Genomic DNA, 27944 nt, shown 5'->3' with positions numbered 1-27944 from the left:
TCTGAGGCAGTTTTCTTCCTCAGGCAGCTACTTACACCAATTTTTATCTTAATTTTTAATCTGATAGCTATAGAGACAAATATTTCTCCAAAATTTTGAGGATAGTTTAGATAAAGAAGGTAACTCTGATGTAGGTTGCCTCCTCTTAGCTGGAGCTGTTGAAGCTCACATGTGCTATGGAGCTTTCTGGTCTACCCACTCTACCTATGCTGAAGCGTACATTTACATTTTTTCACTAGAAAATATAACTCTGAACCAAGGATTTTTGTGGTTAAGTCATGTTTCATAGTCCTTAATTATGTATGCATAAACTGGTGGCAGAGTCATTTGGCCAGTAGGTCTGCTGGTTTATGTCATTGTTGTTGCTATAGTGTTGTTCTGTGGAGACACGACTGTCTCACAGCGCTGTCCAGAGGCCACTTCCACACCAGGTGCTCAGTGCTGCTCTTCCAATTGGTAACTGTAAAGTGTACTGTGAAGTGAGCTCACCTGTATTTAATGATCTTAAGGTACAGTTACTGGCAGAGTTATGACTCTCTTTCTGACAGCTGTCCCTAGTCTGCTCTTGGTTGTTGTAAAGTCTGGGGAAATGGTCCGTGCAGGATGGAGTCAATCTTTGGCATCCGGATTCGCTGTCTTAAGCCCCCACTTTACCTTTCACATTTCCAGCAGACATAAAGAAGCTACACTGTGAAAATCAAAACCTGCTGCTTTACTTGCTGACCAACCTCCCCAATCTAACGCATGAAATCACGGCTCACTATGTCCACACTTCTCTCTTATACAGAAGTGCAGGCCTCACTTCTGCCTTTTATCTTTATGAGTCCACATTAAAACTTTCTGCTGTTTCTTAAGTCCTGAGTCTTGGGTGCATTTTCTAATTCTTTTCTTTTCAATTTCATTGATTCATGTTTTTTGCTTTCTTTCCTTCTGCTTTTGTTTGGTTTACTTCTAGGCTCTGTAACATGCCATTAACTCTTCCTACACTCATCTTATACTTTCTTAAGGTCATAGAAGTTTTTTGAGACAAAAGCAGTTAGTAGGATATCAATCTTTGTCTTCTTAAAATATAATTATAAAAGTGCTCACGCTTTGCATTTTCTAGAACATGGTAAGGCACTGACCACATAGCATGAGTATTTCTATACACTGCTGCAATTACCTGCGGAAGCCTCAATATATTTTTGTTTTCTTTGACTTACACTATTTACAAAATGTTTCTATTAGATTTGTTTTAAAAAGTGGTTGCCTTTACTTTTTTGTGTCTACTGTTAATATCAATTTTTATCGCATCAAGAGTGATAAAAAAAAAAAAGAGGCCATGAATTTGAAGGAGAGTAAGAATGGGTATGTGCAAGAGTTTGGAGGTGGAAAAGGGAAAAGAGAAATGCTGTTATTAGAACACAATCTCAAAAACAATCAAAAATATCTGAGGATATGGTTGTATTCTATTACCATTTTAGAATAGGTAATTTTTATAATTATCTCTATCTCTTTCCTCCTGGGGATGACAGAATGGTAGATGTTCTGGTCAAATGTCAAAGCATACAAGGAAGGGGAAATGGGACAGAAGTGTTAGAAAGAAGTGTTAACTGAAACATGTCCGTGTCTGTATCATGCACTCCACCACCACAGTCTGGTTCCTTGACAACATGTAGGATATGCTGTGCTGCCCTTTGCAGATGATTGCCTAATCATGAGAAGAAAAAAAATAAAAAGGAAAAACTCATTTAACACTCATCATAGCAACTGGCCACACTTCTGTTACAGTTCTGAGTCACCTCTCTGCCAGGAAAACCCAGCATCTTCTCAGTGGTCATATCCTGTCTCCATTCTCTGCTGTAACATCCAGAGGAGCTAAAAGGGTTAACTTTGAGAAGCTTTATCACATACTCTATGAGGTGTAAAAAAATCAGTTATTTTATTTGCAACACTGGATTTCATTGTCAGAAAAATATATACATCCTTCCTACTACCAAACTTAAGTGACAGAACTTTAAGACTAACTATAGTGATTTTTTAAAAAAAAATTTAAAGCTTTCTTCATACAAGAGGTAGATTAATAAGAATTTGTCACATTGCTTCAGCTGCATTACAGTGATTGTAAGCACAGTAAAAGCTCACTGAAAACACAATTACCACTATTGATATCCCCTTGCAACTCCTGTGGTGCTGCTGAATGAATGTGTTCCATACCTTGAGATTGTGAACCACAAATCAAATTTACTGATTTATTTGTAACTGTGAATCTGGGGCCAACCCATCAGATTGTACATGTTGGGGTTGTGCTCCAATTGTCAGCTGGCCTGACTTCCCATCTTGAAGCTGAGATTCTGGGGCTGATGGAACAGAACCTGACTTCACACCTTGAAGCCAAGGCTCTGGGGCTGATGGCACAGAACCCGACTTCACACCTTGAAGCTGAGACACTGGGGCTGATGGCACAGAACCTGACTTCACACCTTGAAGCCGAGACTCTGGGGCTGATGGAACAGAACCTGACTTCACACCTTGAAGCTGAGACACTGGGGCTGATGGCACAGAACCCGACTTCACACCTTGAAGCTGAGACTCTGAGGCTGATGGCACAGAACCAGATTTCACACCTTGAAGCCGAGACTCTGGGGCTGATGGAACAGAACCCAACTTCACACCTTGAAGCCGAGACTCTGGGACTGATGGCACAGAACCCGACTTCACACCTTGAAGCGGAGACACTGGGGCTGATGGCACAGAACCAGACTTCACACCTTGAAGCGGAGACTCTGAGGCTGATGACACAGAACCCAACTTCACACCTTGAAGCCGAGACTCTGGGACTGATTGCACAGAACGAGACTTCACACTTTGAAGCCGAGGCTCTGGGGCTGATGGCACAGAATGCTACTTCACACCTTGAAGCCGAGGCTCTGGGGCTGATGGCTCAGAACATGACTTCATACTTTGAAGCTGAGACACTGGGGCTGATGGAAAAGAACTCGACTTCACACCTTGAAGCTGAGACTCTGGGGCTGATGGCATGAAATCCTTATGTTGTGATTGTGGAACGGGGGTTAATTCCTCAGGGAGTACATTCTGCTGATAAAGTTCTGGGGCCAAATTGGTAGATACCATCATTGAGGTCAACAGTCTATGTTTTGCCCTTTCTGGGACTAAATCTGTGGGTATGTCCACAGATTTCATACTTGGCAATTTTGGATCCAGGACTGGGTTCTCATATTTTATATCCTGTGAGTCCCAGGGCGAGTTCACTGAATCCATGAGCTTAGGTTGTGGGATTGTGTGTCCTCCCAAATATCCCATTTCTTGAAGTGGCGGTGTAGCTGGCACTACTTTGGATTCTATAACTGGATGCTGCTGGCTCATTCCTATAGGTGCTGCCCCTTTATCTGGTGCCCCTCTGGTTGTTCTCACATCTTCGTGATTTGATGGTGTCATCTTTAGAGTAGTCTTCATTTCTGGCCAGGTCCTGGAGGCCAACACTGCAGTCTTCATCACTTTGTGACTTTGCCTTGAGCTCACCTCTGAATAGCCCAATTCTTTGCACCATGGGGTAAATTTCGAAGGGTCCATGTTCTGATGAGGTTGTCCTGGAGTAGATGGCTTTGGGGAAAATCTCACAGATGTGGTCACCCTCGAGTGTGCTTCTGGGCTGAGTCCCATTAAGTCATAACCTGAAGCAATGGCAGTGGTGTGACCTTTATGCTGGCCTTGGCTGAACATGGCATTTTGGGTGCCAGCTCCATGTTAGGTACTCGTGCCTTTTGTGGCTGTACCCATTTTTCTGGAGGATCTATGACCCTCTGTTCTATACTCTGTTCTGACAGGTGCTTTGGATCCTTTTTTCAGTGAATGAAGTGATGAAACACCTGAAGATCTGTATGTATTTTCCTCATCGCTCGGAGGAATGGGTATAGGCAACTGAGTCTTGGGTCTCCTTGTTCAGAGACCCCTGGTACCTCTGCCAGATCAATGAGCATGTCCCAGGATTTCTTTACAGGCAGAGGTACTAGGTGTTTCCGCAAAGCAGAAACCTTCCAAGATATATGCTCTTCCAGGTCTCCTCTGACAGAAGGAGAGAGCTGGAGTGGAGACCATACTAGGGGTCCCCGGCTCTCATTCAAAATAGAATTTGGCCCATGTAAGGGAGGAAGAACTGACAAATCCTGAAAAAAAACCAACTGATTTTTCAGGATCTGTCATCTTAAAAGTACTCTGAGGTGTGCCTTGGTTCCTGGACATAGAGGGTGTCTTTGGCAGGGAAACACGTCCACTATTGCTGTGGGATTGCAAAGTTGTTCCTTCAGAAAGGGCAGGGAGATAAGACAGGCTTGAGCTGTTGTTGGAGGATCCAGAGGATGTGCTGTACTCACTATAATGCTTTCCCTTTTTACAGTAGGAGCCAAGTGAGACAGCCTCCTGAGCCACAATTCAGAGACAGAGGAAGAAGACACAATGTGGGACTCATGTAAACTTTGTCCCACAAGTATCACCCTGAAAAACAAGAGAAATGTTTTCATTTTCATAGGAGCCAGTAAGGGAAAATTAGGAAGAAGAAAGGGAATAGTCATTTCAAATCCAAAATATGCTTGGTCTAAGGGAGATGTGATGGGGATAAGGAGTTGCGTTCACAAACATCAATTATGTGCATGAAGAATTCCTCCATCAAGAGCAAGATAGACAAGTCAGTCAGTCAAGTGCATGCCACACAATTAGAAAAGCTGAGGTCCATGCCCATAACCCACATGATAATGAAAGGACAGGGTGCCCTGGTGCTGGGGAAACAGAGACGAGTGCATCCATAGGCTCACGAACTGGCCAGCCATAGCCAATCAGTGAATCCAAGTGGGAGACTCTATCTCAGTAAGCAAGGTGGATGGCACCAAAGAAGTGACACACTCATTTTACACACACACACACACACACACACACACACACACACACACACACACACCTGTGCTTGCCATTAAGCCAGAAGACCTGAGTTTGATCACTAAGACACACATGTTGGAGAAGAAAACTGATTGCCTTGGCTTGCCCTCTGGCTTCCACATGCATGATATGGGACAGATGTGCACACATGCACACACACACACACACACACACACACACACACACACACACAAAAGAAAAAATATGTGTAATATAAATATACTTTTAATAAACAAACACACAAAACCTCATTGCTGTGGGAGCTGGATAAATGGCTCATCAGTTAAGAGCAATGATTTCTCTTCCAGAGGACCCAAGTTTGATTCCCAACACACACATGTTGGTTCACAAATTTCTGTAACTCCAGTACCAGGAGATACATACAATCTTCTGGATGCTGTGTGCATCAGGCATGCCTGTGGTACACAGACATACATGCAGGCAAAACATTCATACACATAAAACATAAATACATCTAAAAATTTCTATTATTCAAACTTTTCTCTTTATCTCTTTTTTTTGATTCTGTTTTCTTCTTCCTTCCTTTATTTTAAATCTTTCTCTACCCTCCACCCAGAAACTCTGTTTCCTGACCTTGCATTTTCTAGTTGTCGTAAGATCTGTTCAAGATGCTTGTATATTGCCCATAGTGCGTAATCCTGGGTCCACTTGATATGAAATCCTGTAATACTGGACACAGCAAAGAATGCCAATGGAATTGAAGTGATATTAAAGTACCAGTAAGCTAACCCAGTAGAAATAGTTAATCTAGGAAGAAGATAATTGCTCTTATAGTAAATGAAGTACAAATATTTTACTTATAGCATTTACAATTAAGATGGTACCTTCATTCGGGTTTCTATCACTGTGATTAAACACCGTGACCATAAACAACTAGTGGGGAAACGATATGTTTTATCTTACTATTCTCAGATCATATTCCACTGCTGAGGGAAGCCAGAGTAGAAACTCAGGTCAGGATCTGTGAGGCAGGTGCTGATGCAGAAGCCATGGAGGAACTCTTGTTTACTGGCTTGCTTTCATGGCTTGCTCACCCTGCCTTCTTATACCACCTACAACCACCAGTCCAGGGTGGCACCACCCACAGTGAGCCGGACCTTACCATACCAGTCATCAATTAAGAAAACGCACCCTGTCTTGCCCACTGGGCAATCTGGAAGGGGCAGTCGAGGTGCCCTCTTCAACACAACACTGGCTTATATCAGGTTGGCATGAACCAAGCCAGCACAGGCATTTTGACAGGAGGACAGACCGAAGTCAGACTCTGCTTACCCCGTCACTTCGTCACCACTAATAAAATGTAGCCTGGCTTCTTCCACCTGTGAAGCTGGTAATAGGAGTAAAGAAGATGCTATTTAGCATAGTGCCTGCTGATGTCATTCTAAGAGAACCCCCTTCATTTAACAACCATGAGGGCAAAGGTGAAGTTGTGCTTATCATGGAGCCAATTAGTGGCCCAGCACAGCTATCAAGTCTTTTCAAAGTCCATGCTATGCTCTCTCCATCATGTACTGTAAGCGTCCCATTAAAAGCACGGGACTGGGAAGTACATGGCAGTGGGGGACACAGAGATTCTGATACATTTTTCCCTCAAAGATGTCTACCACAAATCTATGCTAGAGGAATACAGGTAACAGACATCCTTCATCAAACTCTTGGGGATTATCTTCATCCATTCTCCTGACCCACTGAATTTCCTTCCCACACTTTGGGCTTTCATAAAAATACATGGACAGAGAAGCATGAGAAAGGGAGGTAAGGGGGGATATGGGCTGTTCGCATGACTTTGGAAGGTGTTAGAAAGATGGTATACTCTCCAGTCACATCCCCTTTCCCCACTTTCTTCCACATGCTGTTAAAGACTAGAATGTTAAAGCAGATCTGCCATCAGCCTTGAGGTAGCAAAACGGGGTAGAACTGTTCTGACCTGTGAGCTTCTGGGTCTGTTGCTTCGAAGCCTAGAGAAACACAGAAAGAAACACTAAGTCAGGTTTACATTCTAGGTTGGAGATTTTATTGACAATACATCTCATCTCATCTATGGATATTCTTATGTCCCACATCAAGTATCAACTCAGTTGTCTTCCCTAGCCATATCATTAGTTACCATCTCATTTATTTATTTGTGAGTGATTTATTAAATATACTAAGATATCAGCAAGATAATATCTGTGACACCATGTCTGATGACTTGAGTTCCATCTCTGGAGCTCACATAGTAAAAGGAGAGAAGCAATTTCCACATGATGTGCTCTCACCTCCCCATGCATGCCATGGCATCTGTGCATACATGCACACACATACATATAAGTTGTTTTTTAAAACTAAGTTCTATATTATTGTGTGGAGTACTAACTCTAAAGTAAATATGAGCCACGTACTCTAGAGACTTGCATTAACAAGGGAAACAGCCACTTAAACAGTGGTCAGTGGGTTAAGGTGCCTGCTGCCAAGCCTTGGCAGCCTACATTGAATTCCTAAGACCTTCAAGGCAGATGGAAAGAACTGACCCTTGCAGGTTGTCCTCTACTTCTACCTGCCCCATGACATGCACACATGTGTGTACACACACACACACACACACACACACACACACACATCACACACACATCACACACACATCACACACAAACACTTTCAGCACACTAGGAGTGCTCTGTGCTTCTTCCCACTTGCCTTTTTTTCTTTCCTCATAGTTAAACAATTTTGATTTTCATCATAAATACTTTTCTTTTATCACTTAGCACATGTGTTATTTTGTGATTTTGAATTTTAAATAATAATCATTTAGTATACATTCCTTCATTCGGTGAAAGTAATGTTTTCAGTGTTATATAATGTTTCTGTTTTTTACTATGTCTTAATTTATCCTTAGCCAATAGACATCATGTGTTATGCTTGAAATAGTGCTTAAATTGCTCAATTTGGGGCTGTTTAAAGAAGAGATAAGACAAAACCTTAAGAGAAAACCTAGGTTTTCTTAATGAATCTTTCGATCCATAAACATGACTCCTCTCTGTTTTATCTTCCTTTTAATACAATAATAGGCTTTTGCATAAATATCTTACACATCTCTTGTGTTATTTATATCTATGCTTGGTCATTTAATATTTCTTTATCTTTATGTTGGGTTGGGGATAGAACCCCACACTCTTGCACACACTAGGTAAAGCGCTTTACCCTATGTGCTGCTATTTTGGGTGGCATCTTCACAGAAGCTTGGTTCTTTAATTGATTGTCGATGGTGTCAAGAAATACAACTGACTTTTCCCTATGCTGTTGTCACTCAAGTTTGCTTAGCTCATATGTTAATTCCAAGATAAAAATTCTACACCCAAATGTTATCTCCAGATAAAGTTTCATTTTTCCTTTCCAGCCTTAGGACTCTCCTTCCCCCATGTTCTTCTGTCCTGGCTAGGGCCCCTAGTACAGAGAATGAAAGACTCTCCTGCCTCTGTCTCCCAAGTGCTGGGATAAAAGGAATGCACTACCATGCTCAGCCTAAAGCTTCTAAAGTGAATTAAGAGAGAGAGAGACATGCTGTCTCAACTCTCCCTTTCCCTCCAGTCATTTCCTCCTATGGCCCAGAGGCTAAGCATTTATACAAACCTACAGGGGTCCAGCATGTGGAGAAGTGAGGTCCAGGATAGAGTGGCTATTACCTACCTTTGTCTTGATGCCACCTGCTTCTGGCTCTGGCTCCAAGAAAACAACTCCCAAATTCCACTAACTAACAAAATGAAAATTATAAAGCTGAAACTGGCAGGCAGTGGGATACCCAGCTCCCAAACTAGTACCATTTCTCAAGCCTATTCCTCTCTCAACTGGAGAGATTCTGTCTCCAGGCTGAGATTCCATGACATCACAACTGGCACACAGTCTTTCCTGTGGTTGCCCTCTGTACTGAGATGTCTGATAGCCAAAGATCAGGGAAGAATCCATCCAGGAATCTTCTGGGGCCTAGCTACACAAACTGTTATTAAGGGAGGAGTGATGAGGCAAAGTTTCAAAGGGCATCCAAAATGGCTTGTTCTGACTCCCATTTTCTTTGGAGCCGGCCACTGTCCTAAGTTTGGACTGAGTACACTGCCATAAATTTCACACTGCAGCTTAGCACACAGAGTCATGTAGAATCGGAGAGAGTTAGGACAGCTGAGGTGGGAACCCACATAGACTTCGAGGCACTTGGTTTTGTAAGACCACGGGTCTCCATGTTCTCTAGTTTCTGTCGCCCTGAGACACATCACTGTGAGTAGTGGCCTTCGAGGAGCACCCTCTCTTAGGACCTACTGTCTCACTGCCGCGTTTATATTTTTTATTTTGGAATAACCAAAAGCTGAAACAATAGTACAGAAAATCCCATTGACCTTTGTTCAAGAATCCTTAACATGGGTATTTTGCCTGCACCTGCGTGCACCACATGCATGCCTGAGAGCCAAAGAGGGCATCAGATCCCCTGGAACTGGAGTTGCAGACAGTTGTAAGCCACTAGGGGGTGCTAGGACAAGGCTCAAGTCCTCTGCAAGAGCAGCCAGTGCTCTTAACCACTGAGACATCTCCCCAGCCCCATTATATAACTCTAGCATACTTGTAAAAACCACGAGACTAACATGGGAGATGGAGGTGGGAGGATCCAGAATTCAAAGTCATCCTTGGTTCCACTGCAAAGCCAAAGCCAGTTTGAGCTAACAAATCCTATGTTTAAAAAAAAAAATCAGTGCCTTTATATTAAGTAAAATCCAGCTGTTATTTGGATTTCGTATTTCTCCACAAATGTTCAGTATCTAATCCATAGTACCATGCTGGTGAACATCAAGCCCAGAGTCCTCTGAGTCCTAGGATTTATAACTTCAAAAAGAAAAGAAATAAAGAAATTAAGAAATTAAGAAAAAGAAAAGAAAAAATAGGCCCTAAATTTGAGTGTGTGTGGTGTTCTCTTTATGTTTAGACTGAGATTATGTGTTTGGGGTGGATGGGGATGTGGAACACACAGCAGTGGTACCCGTCCTTCGCATTCCAGCATACAAAGACTGATAGGCTATCAATTTGTGACCCCAGTGCCAAGTACTTTTTAGGCCAGTGCGTGATGCATTTCTCTACCTGGCGTTACCATTTCCCTTTGTTCATACTTTGTTCCTGGAAGCGGTCTGTAGATCTCCTGTTGGGGGTACAGGGGCTAGCGTGACTGAGTCCCCATGTCCTGGAGGAACAATATAACACACATATTATTTGAAGTTCCTGTGCACAAAACATTAGCCTTCCTTTCTCCTCATTCTTTGTTCGATTATATTTACTGCTTTGAATGTGTGCATATTTCTCTTGTGCTTTGTATTACGGCTCATTATTGTCATTATTCATCTTAGTGCTCCATTTTTTTTTCCAGTTTTTTTCTGTGGTAAGTTCTTCTGCCTGCTTGATTTGGATATATGCCATCACTGTGTAGTTTGGGGACCCTATAAAACAGAGCTCATTTTTGGAGTCAGTCACCAGCTGAAAAGAGACCAGTTCTTCCCTCTCCCATGAGGGGAGTGTTTTATAACTAGTTTCTATATGCCACACTAGATTTAATCCATGTTGACAAACCCTGCCTTGAGTTTAAGTGGGACATTGGGCATTTAGCTGTGTGTGTTGAGACCATATGTGAAATCAGGTTGGTACTTTCATCCCCTACCAGGTTCAAACTCCCTTCTTTGACCTTACACACTCTGTAGAATATTCAAGATCCATGCTAGCTGGCCTAAGTTGTGAAAATAACAATGGATCATGAGTTCCATTTTTAATATATTAGGTTTCAAACATGTTCAGTATCCAACTGTCTCCTACCCTAAGTCCTCTTGGTTTTGATCCAGCAAATGGATATCAGAGAGATGACTTCCTTTATCTTCTTCAGTCCTGGAGTCTTCAGGGTCAGCTCCCTGTCATCATTGTGTCATCATCACTGCCTATGCTCTTGATGTTTTCATCCCCTCAGATGTTTGGTTTCTCCAGAGAGTGCTAGTATTGAGAAGCACGCTGTAGCCCGTTTGTCTCTGAGGAATTTTTTAACAGGGAGAAAATCTTGCTGGATAGCCTCCAATTCAATCTCCTACCACATCCTTCCATGTGAAGGGATCAGAGGTGCATGCCTCCACACCTTATTCCATTCTAACAAATTTCTGAACTTCTTTAGCTCTTTTATGTAGGGGACGGGCTATAAGGACAATGTTCTTCCATCTTGTTAGAGCCTAGGTTCCTATTTCTCCAGCAGTCTGCCATTTATCAGAAACCTGCTGACCCTGTCGTAGTTTGGCAGGTAGACACCTGTTGTGGTTTATTGTGGGAGCTGGTCATTTTTAGACCCCCGAGCTACTTTCTTGCTATAAACTAGCTTTTCCAGTAAGACTACTGGTAAGATCAGATTAAAGCAGCTGCCTGTGAGCAGCAGTTCCGGGAACTTTTTCCTGACTAACCAGATTTTCACAACTTCTTTTTCTTTCTGGAATTTCTCTCTTCTGCAATTATAGCAGCTGTAAAGGTAGACACCTTCTGGAACATTCCAGAGTTAGGTATTCATAGCAACCCTTGCTTACACAAATACCCATGCCTCTGTGCCTATGAAAACTTCGTGAAATTTTTCAATAAACGGAGTTTGATCAGAATCCAGACTTGCCCCCTTCTTCGTGTCTTGTGTTCTGTCCCTATACAGGAAAATTCTTCTCCTGAGCATTAGTCGAACCCCAGCGGGTCGGGACATTTTTGAATCTCCTGACAAAGACTTAACTCTCTATTATTCACTCTGTATAACCTCTGTAAGTTTTTAAACAGTTCCAAGTTTTATTTGTCTCATTTTTCCTTTGTTGTCCTAGATTCTCGACCTCCCTTTGTAATATTTCAAGATAGTCCTAACCACTAAAAGTTCCTGTAACTCCATGGGGGAGGTCCTGGGGCATCTCTTTGTTGGCTATTTCTCTGCCACTAGGGGGAGCCAGATCTCAACAGTGAGAGCCTTGGTTGTAGACACCTGAAGACTGGATGGGGATGAATTCGGGTGCCTTTGATATATCAAAACTTATGAGAACTTAAGTCTAAGGCTGTTCAGACACCTTCCTAGTGTTTGTTGGGTCCAACCACCAAAGGGTACCCAGCACTGCCAGACTTCCTTATACTCTTTCTTGCAAACACCAGGGGAGGGTGTAACCAAAGCCCTCTGCTCGCTGGTCTCTGAGTGGATGTGGCACTCATTCTAGTCCCAAGGAGGCTGTCTAACTGGCATTGTCTTTCTCTCACGAATACTATCTGGAACACAGCTTCTCTCTTGCCTGGAATACATGAAGCCCCCAATTTCCTTTTTTCCGGGTACTGAGTTTTATTACTGACTTTTTGGAGGTTAGGTTTCAAAACAAGACATTTAGTTTTATTGCTGAAATCAAAAGACACCACTAAAAGTGAAAACAGTCCAGCCCAGACCTTTTTTTTTTTTGACAGGGTTTCTCTGTGTAGCTTTGGCTGTCCTGGACTCACTTTTCTGACCCTGCTGGCCTAAAACTCGGAGATCTGCTTGCCTCTGTTTCCCCAAGTGCTGGGTTACAGGAATGTAATATTGTACCCCGCTTCCATTACCCATCCTTAAAAGAGATGTCACAAGTACTTCATGGCTTGCTAACCTCTATGCTATTGGCCAGAGACCACATTAGTTTCTAGGCCTTTTAGCTGTAGAACCACTCTCATAATGCCTGTAAAGGAGTTTCTATGTAGACGCATCTTAAGCTTTAGTGTGCACCTGGAAGTGCAATGATTGTTGCCTGGAAACCTTTCCTCAGATTGTACTGTGTTTCAAATAGCTGACAACAAACTGCCTGGCACTGGACTCCCCATGTCTGATCCATGCTCATGAAGTAGATCTGCATCAGCATTTCATTCTTATCTCTTCACCTGGTTCACTTCCTGTGTGACACCTGCTGGGACCCCCTCAATGTACCTGTGTGTGCATGCATGCAGACCAGAGGATATTTCCAAGAAAGATACACCCATGGAGAAAAAAGCCGTTAACTCTACACCCCTTCCTGACTTTGTAAAAATACTTTCTGTGACAGTCTAGGTTTTGGAGCCTCCTATCACGCTCCCACCTGCAACATGGCCAATGCCCTTCAAAAGAGCTTGGAGTTGGCAATGCGGAGGTCCAGCATGTGGTTCTGTGGGATCTTCCCCAGCAGCACGTGGGCTCCATTGCTCACTGTATTCAAAACCCATTTGGTACTTAGCCTACCCTGGAACTACACATCAGGAGTTAGTGGCTGCGAGAGCACCAGGGTAAAGGAGCCATACTATAAAACAGAAAACATGATAGGAAACCAGACACCAAAAAGCAGACCATCTGATGACAACCCTTTCAACTTTATTCTATTCCCGTGAGGGCTGAAGCCTATGCCATAAATCCTCTGTAATTAAGCTCACGACATCAGCATATCAACAGACCAACCAGTGGAACAAAATAGAAAATCCAGAATGTACCCAAAAGTGGTGGTGCACGCCTTTATTCCCATCACTCAGGAGGCAGGCAAATCTCTGAGTTCAAGGCTAGTTGGTCTATGGAGTGAGTTCCAGGAAAGTCAAAGCTATGCAGAGATACCTTGTCATGAAAAACAAAACAAAACAAAACAAAACAAAACAAAACAAAAGAAGAGGGGCCTAGAGAGATGGCTCAGAGGTTAGGAGCACTGTCTTCTCTTCCAGAGGTCTTGAGTTCAATTCCTAGCAACCATATGGTGGCTCACAACCATTGATAATGAGATCTGGTGCCCTCTTCTGGCATGCCGGTGTACATGCAGGCAGAACAGTGTATAAATAATTAGTAAATGGATCTTTAAAAAGAAACTGCAAGTTTAAGGTGTTCAAGAATGACGATAGAGGGATGAAGATGCAGCTGCAGGAGTAGAAATTACAGGGAAGATTGAAAAGTAGGCTCTGCAGAAGATCTAGAAATTGAGTCAAATATCCTGCAACAAGGTGTCGTGTAGCCTGGTAGGTTTCTGGTTAGACTTCCCCTCCTTATAAGAACATGTTCAGCAAGCATGTGGAATTCCTCTCCATGCAGATGAGCATTCCCAGCACCTCCACCCCAGTCAATGATGTGCATTCACCCTGTGAACCCCTACCCACTCCCCAAGGTTTGTTTGTTTATTTTGGGTTTTTGAGACAATGTTTAGCCCTGGCTGTCCTGGAACTCACACTGTAGACTTGGCTGGCCTCAAACTCACAGAGATTTGCTTGCCTCTGCCACAGGAGTGCTAAGATTAAAGATTTGTGCCACCACTGCTTGGCCTCCCCTTGGTTTAAACAGTCCTTATTCACCCCTCAATAAAGAGAGCTATTTCACTGAAAAAAAGACCTCAGAGAAGGCACCACCACCACCAACTAGCCCATCTGCCCCAGCTAAGCTTCGTTCTCTTCAGCCCAGTCCAGCCCAGCCCAGTGCACAACAGTACCTCGATACCCTGAGGGGAGAGACTGAACAGGGGTGCCAAAGGACTGAAATGCCATGTTTAAGAAATGTGCTGTTTACCTAACTCAACCTTTTTGTGGTGATTTTCTTGCTGCTTTAATCCTTTCTCCAACCATTCCCAGTTTACCTCCAAATAAATCCCCACTTATCTCCAACTTGACCCTTCTCAGATCTATTTGCTGGAATGCAAAACAACTGTCAAGATCATAAGCCAACAAAAGACCAAACAGTCTAAGAACACACTTGCTGGTCAGACCTGCTTACACAGACATCTGTCCCAGGTGCCCCGTCTGCCGGTTAGGATTTGTGTTGTCCCTTAGCCCCATCTTTTCCAGTTTATCTCCCAAGCCTCTCTCTCAGCTTAACCCCCACACACACTCTGATGTAGATGCAGACTATCTAAGGACACACTGAGTATCTGTGTCATGTACAGGCCAGAGGAACAATACTTACTGACTCCATGGTCAATCCGATTGTTGCCAGGTATTTAGGCACAAATCTCTTCTCACAGAAGTGCTTTATAATACAGCTCTAGGAAGACAAAAATGCACATATTTAGCAATATATACTGGAGAGATGTGGGAAATGAACAATTTCTTCATCAGAGTTTCATTGGTCAACTCAATGAAAAGTAAAGTGTTTTCAAATGCATGTAAATGGACGCTTGAAACTCTAGCCCTTGAGAAGGAGAAACAGAAGCATCAAGAGATCAAGGCCAGCCTCAGCCACATGAGACCCTATCCCAGAAATAAAACAACTCTCCAAAAGACAAAAGGAAAACAAACCTCTGATGTACCTAAAACAAGTATAAAAAGTGAGGATTGGTTTGTTTTGAGAGAGACTTGCTCCTAACTGTCTTTGAATTCACTATGGAGATCAGGCTGGCCTCAGACTCACAGAGAGTGGCATGCCTCTGCCTCCCTAGTACTGGGATTAAAGGTGTGTACCAGCAACCAGGTCATGGGTGAAAATTTTAAAGAAAAAATTTCACTTGTTACCTTCATACTAAATGTGGATGTATTTTCAATTTTATTGTCAGTCCCTGAGCTCTTGTCTTCCAGAGACCTGTCCCAGCCTTACACATTCACACCACTAAAACCTCCACATCTAGCCTTGCCTCCAGCCCAGGACCAGATCTACATGTCTAAGCATCTGCCAGATGGACTGTACTCCAATATCCGCCATCATCTCATTCAACATGTCCCAAATGAGCTAATATGACTGTCCGGCTGACATCTGGCTCTGTGCATCTCACCATCATTTTCCCAGGGCAGTGACAAAGAACCAAAATATTAAAGCCATATTTCATTCAGGGCCTAACTCTTCAAGTCTACATTATCATTATCTTTAGTACCAATATCCAAAAACCCAGATGGATGAATAAGATGTATTACATCCATAGAAAGGAATATATTTCTACAATATGAAAAATATGCTGATACATGCCACAATGAGATGAAATAACCAGAATTGGTTAAGTCCCTAGAGGCAGGAAGTGGATAATGGTTTGGGGAAACAGGGCAAGCCTGGTAATTGCCATGTTTTTGTTGTTGTTGTTGTTGTTGTTTTGTTTTGCTTTGGGGGATGATGAAAATGTCCCATAACTGATAACAATAATGGTTTCATAGCTCTGTGCATGACCTGGAAATCAGTGAATTGTATGTTTTAAATAAGTAAACTCCACATGAGCGGTCTTGTTTTTAAATTTCTACTTTCTCTTTAGTTATGTGTATATGTGTATGTCTATGGATATATGCACATGTGTGTGCAGGTGCCGACAGAATACAGAAGAGCATATCAAATCCCCTGGAGCTGAGACACAGACAGCTGTGAGCTGCACAATCTGGTGTTGGTGTAAGGCTGAATGCCGGTCTTCTGCAAGAGTCGCAAGTGCTTTTAATTGCTGAGCTATCTCTTCGGCCCTTATTAAGCCTTTTTCAACTTGAGAGGTTTTTAGTCTTTGGAGGAAGAAAGAGATTATTTCCAGTATTTCTTTTCTTTTAGTCCATCTCCCATTGACTGTGTATATGTATGTGTGTGTGTGTGTATGTGTGTGTGTGTGTGCCCTGTATCAGCTGATAACTTTTGGAAATTTGTTCTCTCTTTCTACCATAAGCTCTGGGGACTGAACTCAGGTCACCCATGCTTACACAATAAGGACTTTTACACCAGCTCATCCCTAACCCCTTCCTATATGGGAAACTTTAGATTTCTCAATGACCCCTGTTTATATTCAATTCAACTCTTGCAGTGACAGTCACTGTATTGCAAAGCCCCATGCCAGTCTTCAAGGTCTCCTAGGATCTGAAATTACCTAATATGCTCATTCATCATTTTCCTCATGTCTCTTTCTACATAATATGTTAACTTTGATAGCATAATTTTAAAAATAGTAAATAAAAGTGGTTAGTTTTATTTAAAATATTAAGCAAATTTCAAAACTGTCTTACATTTATCATCATAGAAAGCCAAAAATTACATAGAAAAGGAATTTCAATTAAGCATGTGGGTGTCATTCTTCAGTGGCCACCCATCTTTCTTTCTGAGATAAAATCTCTCTCGGGACCTGGGGTTTGCTGATTAATCAGGCTACTTGGTCAGTGAGCCCCAAGGATCCTCCTGTCACAGCTTGCCCATCATTGGGATTAAAAGCCTGTGCCACCAGGCTCAGCTTTTTAAAAAAATAGTGTTTTATTAATTTATTCATATTACATCTAAATTGTTAGCCCATCCCTTGTATCCTCCCATTCCTCCCTCCTTCCTTCTTCCCCCCTACTCCCCTCCCCTATGTCTGTGACTGAGGGGGCCCTCCCCCCTATATGCTCTTAAGGTATCAAGTCTCTTCTTGGTAACTTACTATCCTGCCTCTGAGTGCCACCATGCTTCCCTATCCAGGAGATGTGGTCAGAGATGGGGCACCAGAGTTTGTGTGAAAGTCAGATCTCCTTCTCCACTCAATGGTGGAGAATGTCTGGTCCATTGGCTAGTCTGGGTCAGGGTTCCAAGTTTACTGCCTATATTTTCCTTGGCTGGTGCCATAGTTTGAGGAGGACCCCAGGACCCAGATCCGCCTGTCATAAAGTTCCTCTTGTAGGTTTCCAGGACCCTCGGGATCCTTCTATTTCCTCATTCTCTCAGGCTTCTCTCACCTAAAGTCTCAATAGGATGTCCTCTCCTCTGACCCACTTTCCTGGTAAGTAAAGTTTTTCATGGTGCCTGCCCCTTGGGCTAGTGTCTTGATATAAATGAGTATATACCATTTAACTCTTTTTACTTCTGGGTGAACTCAGGCTCAGCTTTTTGCAGGGGTTCTGGGAATAGAGCTGTTTTCTATAGCACCAGCTGAGCTATATTTCCATGTCTCTTTGCTGTTTAATACAGAGTTGGAACATAGTCAACAAATGTTAATTTTCATCAAAAGCTCTGTTAACACATACACTAAGGTACATAAAAGTACAGGACCATGCTACATATTAAAACACTAATAAATATTTACTGAGATCTGCTAAGTGCATGGCACTGGTTAGCATGCCTTCTGCACTTGGGAGAATAGAAGTCCGCGCTTCTAATCCCTTCCCTGTCAATGTTACCTGAACTTGGAGATTCTTAACCAACAGCTTCCACTTGTTAAAAGAAGAAAACAAGAAAGAATAGGCATCTAAATTCATCTGGGAAAAGCCTCAAGTCACTGCTTCCTTTCCCTTCCCATCTGAGGGGAAGTTTTATAGTTAACATGCAGCAGATAGAACACATGGAAAGGTACTATTTAAAAAAAAAGACAAGAAAAATAGGCTTCTCTAAGAAAATGGACATGACATTAACAGAAATTTAAAACAAAAACAACATAGGATCCAGGGCAGCCAGTACAAGTCCCCTTACAACCCACCAGGTTACTATGCTCTAGTGATGGAAATACAGACTTCCAGGCTATACCCAGCAACATTTTTCTGAATCTAACCCTCCATGAGCATCCCCTTAAACAGTGCAGCTAGGAGGCAACACTCTCCTCCCCTGCAGGTTCTGGATCCCTGTCAGGGGAAGCAGATTTGGTATCCAAGCTAACCATCCTTCATTGGGACCCACGCTTCCTTACTACTTTCAAAATACAATCAAAGGTCAGAGGCCTCCATCACCCTCACTCTGCCAGGGCTGCTGATTCCAGTGTCCTTATGCACCTAGCCAGCCTGTCTCTCAGATCTGCAAGCCCAATAGCAGAACCACAGCGCTCCTCACCACTCTGGCTCTGCGGCTCGCCCTGCCCACCGCTGCCTGGCCAGGGACTGATGTGGGCAGTTGAGAAGCCTTGGGCTGTTGGGAAACCGTTGGCAGTTAGGATTCCTCAAGTGGAATCTGGAGATGACAATGCACACTGATGTCATTACAGGGGCCAGGAGGACTGAGTCTTAGGGTCCTGATGGTCAGGTGTAACCTGGGTGCCTGCAGGAGTTTGGGGTGTTTTTGACAGGCCCCAGCGTTGGTCTGCACTTAGTGTACTAAGTGTACTAGAGTCTCTGTTCTAGGGAGTTTCTGAATCTGAGTATAAGGACCAGTCATGCCAAAACTGTAAGCAAACCATGGCCTTTGATGGAATCTTTCCCGGTGGGTGCCTCTGCTGCCCCACATCAATACAGTGACCACTCAGTTTCTGCAGAGGGCTGATCCCAGGATCAGAGTACATTCTGCAGATGTTCCAGACACATAAAGATGATGTCCAGCCAAATGCTTTAATTCTGGCAGAGGCAAGCAGTTCTCAGAGTTCAAGGCCAGGTGGGGATATATTGTGCAGTCCTGTTTCAAATCAATATATAAAAACTGTATAATCTTTACGTAACATATGCACACCCTCTGCCTATCTTAAAGTCACCTCTCTGTTACTTACACTGTCTTAGGGTATCTATTGCTGTGAAGAAACACCATGACCAAAGCAACCAGAGGAAAGAGTTTAACTTGGCTTATGCTTCCATATCACTGTTCACCATCAAAAGAAATTAGGACAGGAACTCAAGCAAAAGAGGAACCTGGAGGCAGGAGCTGATGCAGAAGCCATGAAAAGTGCTACTTAGCGGCTTCCTCATGGCTTGCTCAGCCTACTTTCATAGAGAACACAGGGGCAGCCCCACCCACTATGGGCTGAGCCCTCCCCTATCAATCACTAATTGAGAAAATGCCTTACAGGCTTGCTTACAATCTGATCTTATGGAGGCCTTTATTCCTCCTCAAGACAGGGTCTCCCTGTGTAGCTGTGCCTGTCCTGGACTCACTTTGTAGATCAGGCTGGCCTTGAACTTACAGTGATCTGCCTGCCTCTGCCTCCCAAGGGTTGGGATTAAAGGCATGTGTTATGATGCCTGGCTTTTTTTTTGTTTGTTTGTTTTGTTTTAAGATTTCTGCCTCAGATGACTTTAGTGAGTATCAAGTTAACATAAAACTAGCTATCAGATTTTGCTGTTATCTTCATTTTCTTAATTGTAGGGGGAGATTGGTCTAGATTAGAGATTAAACATTCAAGTGTCTTGAAACTAAAAGGGGGATCAGGAGAAGGGAGGCAGAGATCTTTATGGAGGAGGAGGAAGAGGTGATGACTTACAAGTGATAAGTAGAATGCGCATTGTCTTGGGAAAGGAAAGAAAGCAGGTAGCAAGGGGTGGGGCCACAGGGGGGAACAGTGGGACAGCAACCACGGAGTATAAAGTTTGATTTTATGTGTGTTTGGAAACATTCTGGTGAAACCAATTATTTTTGTTAACCTAAAAATTTATTATTTTTTAATGAAAATAAAAGTCAAATGCCCTCCATAGGATTCTCTTGAAACAGCACCCCTGGTACAAAGGTCACAGGATGCTCCCCTTGCTTTTTTGGTTCAAGTTTCAAACTCATGGCATTTGCATCTTGAGCCTGTATATCCCCAAACAAACCCACAGTTTTCAAGTCTTGAATCCTTGAACCTGGAGTCAACTTCATAGATTTTATATCTATGGCCTGGAAAGTTCTTGGGAATACCACTTTAGATTTTTTTCCTCTCTAGACATTGTCCTGGGGTTAAGGTCACAGATCCCCAATCTTCTAACTTTTGCCTTGAAGGTAGAAGCTCAGGTTTTATGTCTTCTGACCTGGAGCATGGAGGCAGCTCCTCAAGTTTCCTATCACGTGCTTGCATCCCTAGTTGTCCCGCCCAGCAGGACCAGTAATTACGGGGTCGCGAGGGGAGCCATACCTGAAAAGATGGGATGAGAAAGAAGGAGACGAGACCAAGTAGAACTCCTATCAAGGTCTGTTTATTGAATCAAAAGCAAAAGCTTATATGGGGTGGAAGCAGGAGCCAAGCAGTAGGGGGTCTGAGAATGCCTCCAGGTGATCTCAGCAGGGGAACATCCTGTGGTTCATCTTGAAACAATTCCTATCTTACTTTAGCTAACTATCTCTTGGAAAGTCCCGGCTAAACAACATCTGCAGAGGTCGAAAGGAGGAGGTTATGCAGAGGTCGAAAGGAGGAGGTTATGCAGAGGCTGAAATGAGGAAGTTATGCAGAGGCTGAAATAAGGAAGTTATGCAGAGGCTGAAATAAGGAAGTTATACAGAGGCTGAAATAAGGAAGTTATGCAGAGGCTGAAATGAGGAAGTTTAGCTTTGGAATGGGGCTTCAGAATTTTGCCTCAGCCAGTAGATTCTTTTAGCCTTGAATGACCCTGGGCTGGCTCCGGACATCTGCCCCTTCTTTATTAAATAGAAGCAGAGAGAGAGGGGGGGGAGTAGAGGCCTGACCCTCCTGAAGATGGGCGTTGCGTTAAGAGGTCACTGCATGGCCATTTTTTCAGGTCACACATGTCCCCAACCTCCCAGACGCGTTTGCGGAGGACAGGAAAAGGATAGTAACATCCTTTATGCGCGTCAGCCTGTATGCAGTCAGGCGTGCTCCTCAGGAACCTACCGAGGTGTCTGGCATGGTTCCCTGCAGTGCTTAGCCTCGCACCCTCTCAAGCGAACAATCGACTCAAGCCCTTAGGTCTCAGCTTGTTGAAGTCGAGGCCACTTTTAGCCGCATTATCAAGGACGGCACAGTCTTCTGCCTCGGGGTCAGGTGGTTCGAGCCTGTGGTAATGAACTTCCACATGGGTGGGTCTCTGTATGGCAGAGTCTATTTGGCGTTTGACAAAGTCAGTAATCTTTCTGAAAGCCCACGGTCCAAAAGATATTAGTAACAAGAACCCTATAAGAGGTCCCAGCAATGAAGGAAGGAGGGTAGTCAGAAGAGGGGAAGCAGAAAACCAGTTTTTATACCAGGATTCAGCTCTATCTCGCTCCCGCTTGCGATTTGCTAGACTTTCTCTGACCTTCCTCATGCTATCTTCTACGATCCCAGTTTTATCGGTATAGAAACAGCATTCTTCTTTGAGTGCTGCGCATAATCCCCCTTGTTGTAAAAACAGCAAATCTAGCCCTTTCCTATTCTGCAGTACCACTTCTGCAAGGGAGGAAAGCGAATCCTTTAAAGCTGCCATAGCAACCTGTATTTCAGCAATATCCTTATCTATGGCTGCACTAAGCTGGTGATAGTTTTGATTGGAGATCACTAAAGATGAAATGCCCATCCCGGCTCCGACAGCCCCGAGCCCCAGTAGAACCGCGATGGTTGCGGCTGTAATGGGCTCGCGTTTGACTCTGGATGGTATACCCGGAGGAGTCCAGAAGTTGAGAAATTCATCTGTAGAATAAACTGTTAATCGAGGAAGTAGCTGAACAAGCACACAGTAATCATATTGTTGTAGGAAAGGCTGTACCACGATAAACGGGGTTAAGCCAGTGGAACATGCCAAATATGTATCATTTGGGGCTACCAGGTAGGTGGAGCCACCACTGACCTCAAGGGTCTGATTACACAGAGGAGAAATAACGGAGGGTAAACGCATCCTGGGTCCCCTGATGCAGAGCCCCAGGCCTGAGACTTGGGCCAGGGTCATGCCTTCCCTGGCCTCTGGGTTCCAGCGAACCAGGGAGGAGTCGTTAGTAGCAGTAAGATTGTCAAGGATAGCAACACCCTCATAAAAGGGTGGGGAAGCATGATAACATAACCAACAATCATCTGCAAGGTTGGGACGAACAGCGTGCAGGGCAGACCAGGATTCATTAACCATGGTCAGGATAATATTAACAGAAGGTGAGGGGCCGGGAGGTACGGTAGGTTGAAACAGGGTGGTATGGTGTGTACCAGTGGCTGTTGGGTGGCGTAAATCAGACCACAGGTTCTGTAAGACCTGATTTGGACCAATGGCCACCAGTTTTGAATTGGGAATGGTCTTGGGTAGTTTAATTTTAAAAGTAAGGCCAGGATCATATCCAATTGTATATAACCTAAGTCCCCACTCTAGGCCTCGAGTCTCCCATGTGGCTTTCTTTCCTTTGTCAGTGAAGGTAATCACAAGGGGGTTGCACCAATTACTACAGTCACGTGTGCCAGAGGGGTCAACTGTCTCTGGGAGATCCTTTCTTTTAACAGTTATATAATCCCAAGAAGATGAAGGTTTCCAATAGGTATCTCCCGTAGTCTCACATCCCCAAGCGGCACAGTAAAAGTCACTAGAGAAGCCGCATTTGTGACCAAGGGAGCGATCTCTGTGTCCCCCGGGACACACATAAATGGGTTTTTCTCCCAAAAAGTACCTGGGCACTTGTCCATCACATCCTGCTTGGACACCCTCAGGCCGAATATCCAGTGGCTTATCTTGGGGCATATAATGGGAGGGGGTTCCCCAGGCCTCGCTGGCTCCCAAGGCCAGCATACATAAGTCCACTTCCTAAGTAAGCCAGGGTGTTTGATGAGTGATAGAGGAAGGAGTTAACTATGTCCCTTTCCCCAAATAAGAATAGGGTCAGGACCCTGCCACCGGGAGGTGAATGGATCTTTCCATAAGGCTTGAGCATAAGTCTGAGAGGTCGTAGCGTGCCATAAGTGATCCGCTGCTGATCTGTGATTTTTGTCTAGGGTAAGGAAATTTAAGACAAAAAGTGCATGGCACAGAAGGGTTTTGTTATTGCCCAATGTGGGGAAGAGTGTTCCCCCTGTACCTTGTAATTTCAGCAGCATATTTTTAAGCGTTTGGTGAGCTCGCTCGACAATTCCCTGTCCCTGCGGGTTGTAGGGAATGCCAGTAATATGTTTGATGTTTAATTGGGCACAAAATTGTTTAAAACTGGCGCTGGTTTAGAAATCTATCAGCCTCCTAGTTCCACCTCTCCAAATAGCCACGTGTCTGTAGCCATCTCTGCTCTGTAGGAGTCAAGCCCACAGATAACTAGGAGCAGTGTCTGTAAAATTATCTGGCCCAAGGAAATATTAGCCCTGGACTTATTTAGTTAGTTGGATCTAAGCTGGAAACTCTCAGCTGTAAATGTTTGTTTCCAAGGACGAAACTTCTTTATATCTCTTATTTGAGAATCTAAAAATTTTTTAGAAATATTTCAAGTAAACATTAAGCAAATAAGCAAGAAAATTATAAACACCTTGTAGCTAAGGAATTTGGAATTAACTCTATTTGCTAGACCAATTTGAAAAACTGTCAGTCACTTACAAGCAAAAAAATTAAGCAAGAAAATTCTAAGGTTTAGGCAATAAACTCTATTTCTTAGATTGTGCTTTTTCAACTTGTCACATGTTTGCAGCCATGCCTGTTCTGTAAGAGGCAAGCCCCACAGGCAGCCACTGTGCCTGGGTTCAGGCCCTGGAAAGGGCAGGCCTGCTCCTGCCTCAGAGGCAATACTCTTACTGTCTCATAGGCTGTGTGTGCCATGTTGTGCTGCACTGTTTTAGAAAATTGGCCAGCAAGTAAAGCTTAGCCCTCTATCAAGACATAGAAAAATAAAACAGTATTTTAAAAGTAAACAAATTTACAGACATAGACATAAAATTTGACATGACAATTATAAAGCAATACCCGAGTTCCCTGTGTCCTGAAGGACTGTTTGAATCTCTGTAAGAAAAGCTAATGCTTACAAGGGCTTTTTTAACTCTAACTCCTCTTTCCCTGAGGAAAATGTTAAGGTGGCAAATAAATTACGCCTCCTTTGAGAGACTTTAACCCATCTTATTGACAGAGATGAACACTTACCTAAGTGCGGAGAGGTCCTGTGAGCAGCAGGGCCGCACCCGAGACGATCGGAGGTACTTTTGACCTCGGCGAGAGACTTGACCGCGGTGTTTCTGAATTATTTCCCACGAAGGGTCTCTGTCGTGGTAGAGGGCTCGTACCTCGTGGCCACGTTGGGCGCCACTTGTCCCGCCCAGCAGGACCAGTAATTACGGGGTCGCGAGGGGAGCCATACCTGAAAAGATGGGACGAGAAAGAAGGAGACGAGACCAAGTAGAACTCCTATCAAGGTCTGTTTATTGAATCAAAAGCAAAAGCTTATATGGGGTGGAAGCAGGAGCCAAGCAGTAGGGGGTCTGAGAATGCCTCCAGGTGATCTCAGCAGGGGAACATCCTGTGGTTCATCTTGAAACAATTCCTATCTTACTTTAGCTAACTATCTCTTGGAAAGTCCCGAGCCAACCCGGCTAAACAACATCTGCAGAGGTCGAAAGGAGGAGGTTATGCAGAGGTCGAAAGGAGGAGGTTATGCAGAGGCTGAAATGAGGAAGTTATGCAGAGGCTGAAATAAGGAAGTTATGCAGAGGCTGAAATAAGGAAGTTATGCAGAGGCTGAAATGAGGAAGTTTAGCTTTGGAATGGGGCATCAGAATTTTGCCTCAGCCAGTAGATTCTTTTAGCCTTGAATGACCCTGGGCTGCCTCCGGACACCTAGTTTTGACAGCATAGGCTGGACATGTCCCAGCTTTGACCTTGACCTTAACTGCATGGATTTCACAGCTCCCAAATGTGGCCCTGATGTTATCTCCACAGCTGTCAGCTCTTCATGCTTTGAGACCTTCTCCACAGCTTTTATATATCCCAAATGCTGTCCTTGGATCAATTCAGAAGATCCTATACCTTGGGCCTGTGGTCTCTTCTGATCAACTCAGAATGATCTGTGTGTTCTAAGTATATTCCAGAAGTCAATCTCATTGATTCTGCATTTGCTATCCGTGTCCTTGATTCCCTGTAACATGTTTTATACCTTGAAACTGAGACTCTTGTACTATCAACTCTGGCTTCATCCCTTGCCTCTCTGGCTATGTGGTCAACTCAAAAAAATTTATACATTCTGATGGTGGCCCTGCATTTAGCTCTGAAGTTTTCACATGAGGTTGAGTTCTTGGTACATCTTGGTACACTCCCAGGATTGTTCTAGTCTCTGACACAATGTCAAGAGCCATTGATTTGTGGAAGTTCAGTAGGCATGAGATCTCTGGAAAGGATCAGGAATTTTGCAAGGTCTGTGCCGTGATGCACCCCAAAAGTGCTTCCAACCTCTGACAAACCCATCAATTGTGCACTGCTGCATGTCTCTAAAATCTGGCATTAAAGCCAGGCATCATGGCACATGCCTTTAGTCCCAACATTCAGGGAAGCAGAGGCAGGTAGATCTCTGTGAGTCTAAGGCCAGCCTAGTCTACAAAGCGAGTCCAGGATAGCCAAGGCTACATTCAAGGCCAGTCTGGTCTACAAAGTTAGTCCAAGAAATGCAAAGTTACAGAGAGAAATCCTGTCTCAAAAAAACCAAAAAGGAAAACTTTCTGGAGTTGGTGTGAAATGGCACCTTCTGGGTATTGAGCAGCTCAGATTGAGCAAACTTCCTACAGGAACTTCTTGAGTATTTACTATTGTTCAGGTGACTAAATGCCCAACTCTGGAATTCCTGATTTGATTCAAATCATTTTAAAGGCCCAGATGTCTCATTAGGGGATGACTTTGAAGCCGACTTGTGCCCTCAGATAAGACTTCATTCCAGATGGCACCATGACTCCTGGTATTCACAGTAAATATAGACAAGTTAGTTTAAACTTCCCATGAATCCAAGATATAATGGGGCTACCTAGAAATGTCTAAATTAGACATGAACCTTAATGTCTAAATATACAAACTTTTCTCTTATACCTTGCCAATTTGTGGCATCATATATAGTCATTTTAAATTTACTCTGTGTCTTAGAATGAAAGACAGATAAACTTGTCATGAATTCATTATGAACTAATATAGCTGGAAAATGTTTAGCTGTGTCAGTCCTTTGAAAATCATATATCCTTGTAAGTTTTAGACGCTGTTAACCTTTAGGCCTCGTCAATCTTCCTCACTCTGAACTTACTATGAACTTATGTAATGGATACATAGATAAGAAATGTTTACTTTTAAAACATGTATTTTAGAATTCATCTTTTTTTAAATTAATTGCCCCTTTTTGGACTGTAAGGTAATTAATTCCCTTTTCTCAGAAATATAAATACAGTTACCAACAATAATCGGTGTTGAAATTAGGAAGTTTAACTTCATCCAGTTGAAGTTAAGATACCTAACTTTATCCATGTTTTCTCTTGAATGTATGTGTATATGGGTGGGTCATTTTTCTATCTTTCTCTTGTTTCTTATCTCCCTGTAGATTTGCAAATAGGTTATCAGACTCAGGGCTTTACCATTAGCCTTCTAGGGCTGTCAGGCCCAAGTTTACACTAGCTTACTGGAGATCACTGCAAAGAGACCAATCTAGGTATCAAAGAGCCTCCTTTTAAGACCCCTGTGAGGTTTCTGGCTAGAAGCTGCTTTTACAGCCTCAGCTGTAGAAAAAATTGTAGTCAGTTTAAGTTTTCCTCCTTGGCCACAGTACAGCCAGTCTCTAGAGAAGGAACCCTGGGTTTCTTTCCCTCTTTCTTCTTTCAATCCTGAGCAGTTGCCTGAGCCATCAGATAGGCAACCTGCTAGCATTCTGCTTCAGTCTGCCTACCTGTGATGTCACTGCTTACCTGCCATGGGGGCATGGCCCTACCTAGGGCCATATAAAAGAATAAACTCTCCTCATGGTCTCTTCTTACTTTTCCTCTCTCTTTTTCCTCTCTACTACTTTTCCTCTCTCTACTTCTTCTCTGTTCTTACTCTTCCTCTCTCTCTCTCTGTCTCTGTCTCTTTCTGGGGTAACCCTTTCTCCCTTTCCTTCTCCCCCCATGTTCATCTACTAAACCCCTCTACAACATAGTATTTGTTGCCTGGCTTCTTATTACCTTACTATCTAATTATTAAATATAACATTGGTGCCCATGACTCAGTTACTAAACTGGAGGTCCATTCTATTGTCTTCACAATGGAAGCCCATCTCCCTTTACTGTCCATAACAAATTTCTGAGTACTCTCTTATTTCCTGGCTGTCTCATACTAACCTAGCCACTTACCCCAGGCCACTTGTGGAGAAGTCTTTCTGACCAGCTTTCAAGACTACCACTGAGGTAAACAGATACTCTCTTGGTTTGCCCCCACCCCCCAAAAGCCCTAAACTTGGCCCCTAGAGCAGTCAGGCACTAGGCTTCCTGTCCTTTCTGCCTGCACATGGGGAAGGTCTTAGATCTAAGCCCAGCCAGGTTAAAAAAAAT

At 43.5% G+C, this 27944-nt stretch overlaps 2 protein-coding genes and 1 long non-coding RNA gene across 10 annotated transcripts in view; all 3 read right to left on the bottom strand.

Annotated features, from left to right (window-relative positions):
* Nucleotides 1-2006: 2006 nt before the first annotated feature.
* On the bottom strand, nucleotides 2007-3839 carry LOC311597145 (uncharacterized protein). Its single transcript, XM_084781278.1, has 2 exons — nucleotides 2991-3839; nucleotides 2007-2558 (listed from the first exon to the last, which is right to left on the bottom strand). The coding sequence occupies exons 1-2, from the start codon at nucleotides 3721-3723 to the stop codon at nucleotides 2224-2226; spliced, it is 1068 nt and encodes a 355-aa protein (XP_084637404.1). The 5' UTR covers nucleotides 3724-3839; the 3' UTR covers nucleotides 2007-2223.
* LOC311597147 (uncharacterized protein) lies at nucleotides 2820-18763 on the bottom strand. Of its 8 annotated transcripts, none has more exons than XM_084781286.1 (7): nucleotides 18668-18763; nucleotides 14888-14965; nucleotides 10064-10153; nucleotides 6881-6911; nucleotides 6226-6280; nucleotides 5527-5622; nucleotides 2820-4494 (listed from the first exon to the last, which is right to left on the bottom strand). In XM_084781286.1, exons 3-7 carry the CDS (start codon nucleotides 10064-10066, stop codon nucleotides 4200-4202), a joined length of 480 nt encoding a protein of 159 aa, XP_084637412.1. In that variant the 5' UTR covers nucleotides 10067-10153; nucleotides 14888-14965; nucleotides 18668-18763; the 3' UTR covers nucleotides 2820-4199. The 8 variants fall into 8 exon arrangements, with proteins under 8 accessions (XP_084637412.1, XP_084637410.1, XP_084637407.1 ...); XM_084781284.1 differs by lacking the exon at nucleotides 10064-10153 and adding an exon at nucleotides 17584-17802 and having other exon boundaries at nucleotides 18668-18737; XM_084781281.1 differs by lacking the exon at nucleotides 10064-10153 and adding an exon at nucleotides 17692-17802 and having other exon boundaries at nucleotides 18668-18737.
* Nucleotides 18764-24796: 6033 nt separating this feature from the next.
* Nucleotides 24797-27944, bottom strand: part of LOC311598586 — a 109728-nt gene continuing 106580 nt past the window's right edge. Inside the window, exon 2 of the long non-coding RNA XR_014779585.1 lies at nucleotides 24797-25197. This is a non-coding gene — a long non-coding RNA (uncharacterized lncRNA). The remainder of the gene's footprint in view (nucleotides 25198-27944) is intronic.

Source organism: Acomys minous, assembly GCF_964271855.1.
Source record: "Acomys minous genome assembly, chromosome: 5".
NCBI classification, from domain to species: Eukaryota; Metazoa; Chordata; class Mammalia; order Rodentia; family Muridae; genus Acomys; species Acomys minous.
Note: the sequence above shows the minus strand (reverse complement) of the source record. Positions and strands in the feature narration are given on the sequence as shown.

Excerpts from the sequence above, each read along its gene's own strand:
- LOC311597147 (XM_084781280.1), bottom strand. Across the intron at positions 5,623-6,225 it reads AGTGGTGACGAAGTGACGGG|TATTACAGGATTTCATATCA; the intron begins GTAAGCAGAGTC and ends TGCTGTGTCCAG. Across the intron at positions 4,495-5,526 it reads CGACAACTAGAAAATGCAAG|GGTGATACTTGTGGGACAAA; the intron begins GTCAGGAAACAG and ends CTTGTTTTTCAG.
- LOC311597145 (XM_084781278.1), bottom strand. The coding sequence starts at position 3,723 with ATGTTCAGCCAAGGCCAGCATAAAGGTCACACCACTGCCATTGCTTCA. Across the intron at positions 2,559-2,990 it reads CCCAGAGTCTCAGCTTCAAG|GTGTGAAGTCGGGTTCTGTG; the intron begins GTGTGAAGTCGA and ends CTCAGCTTCAAG.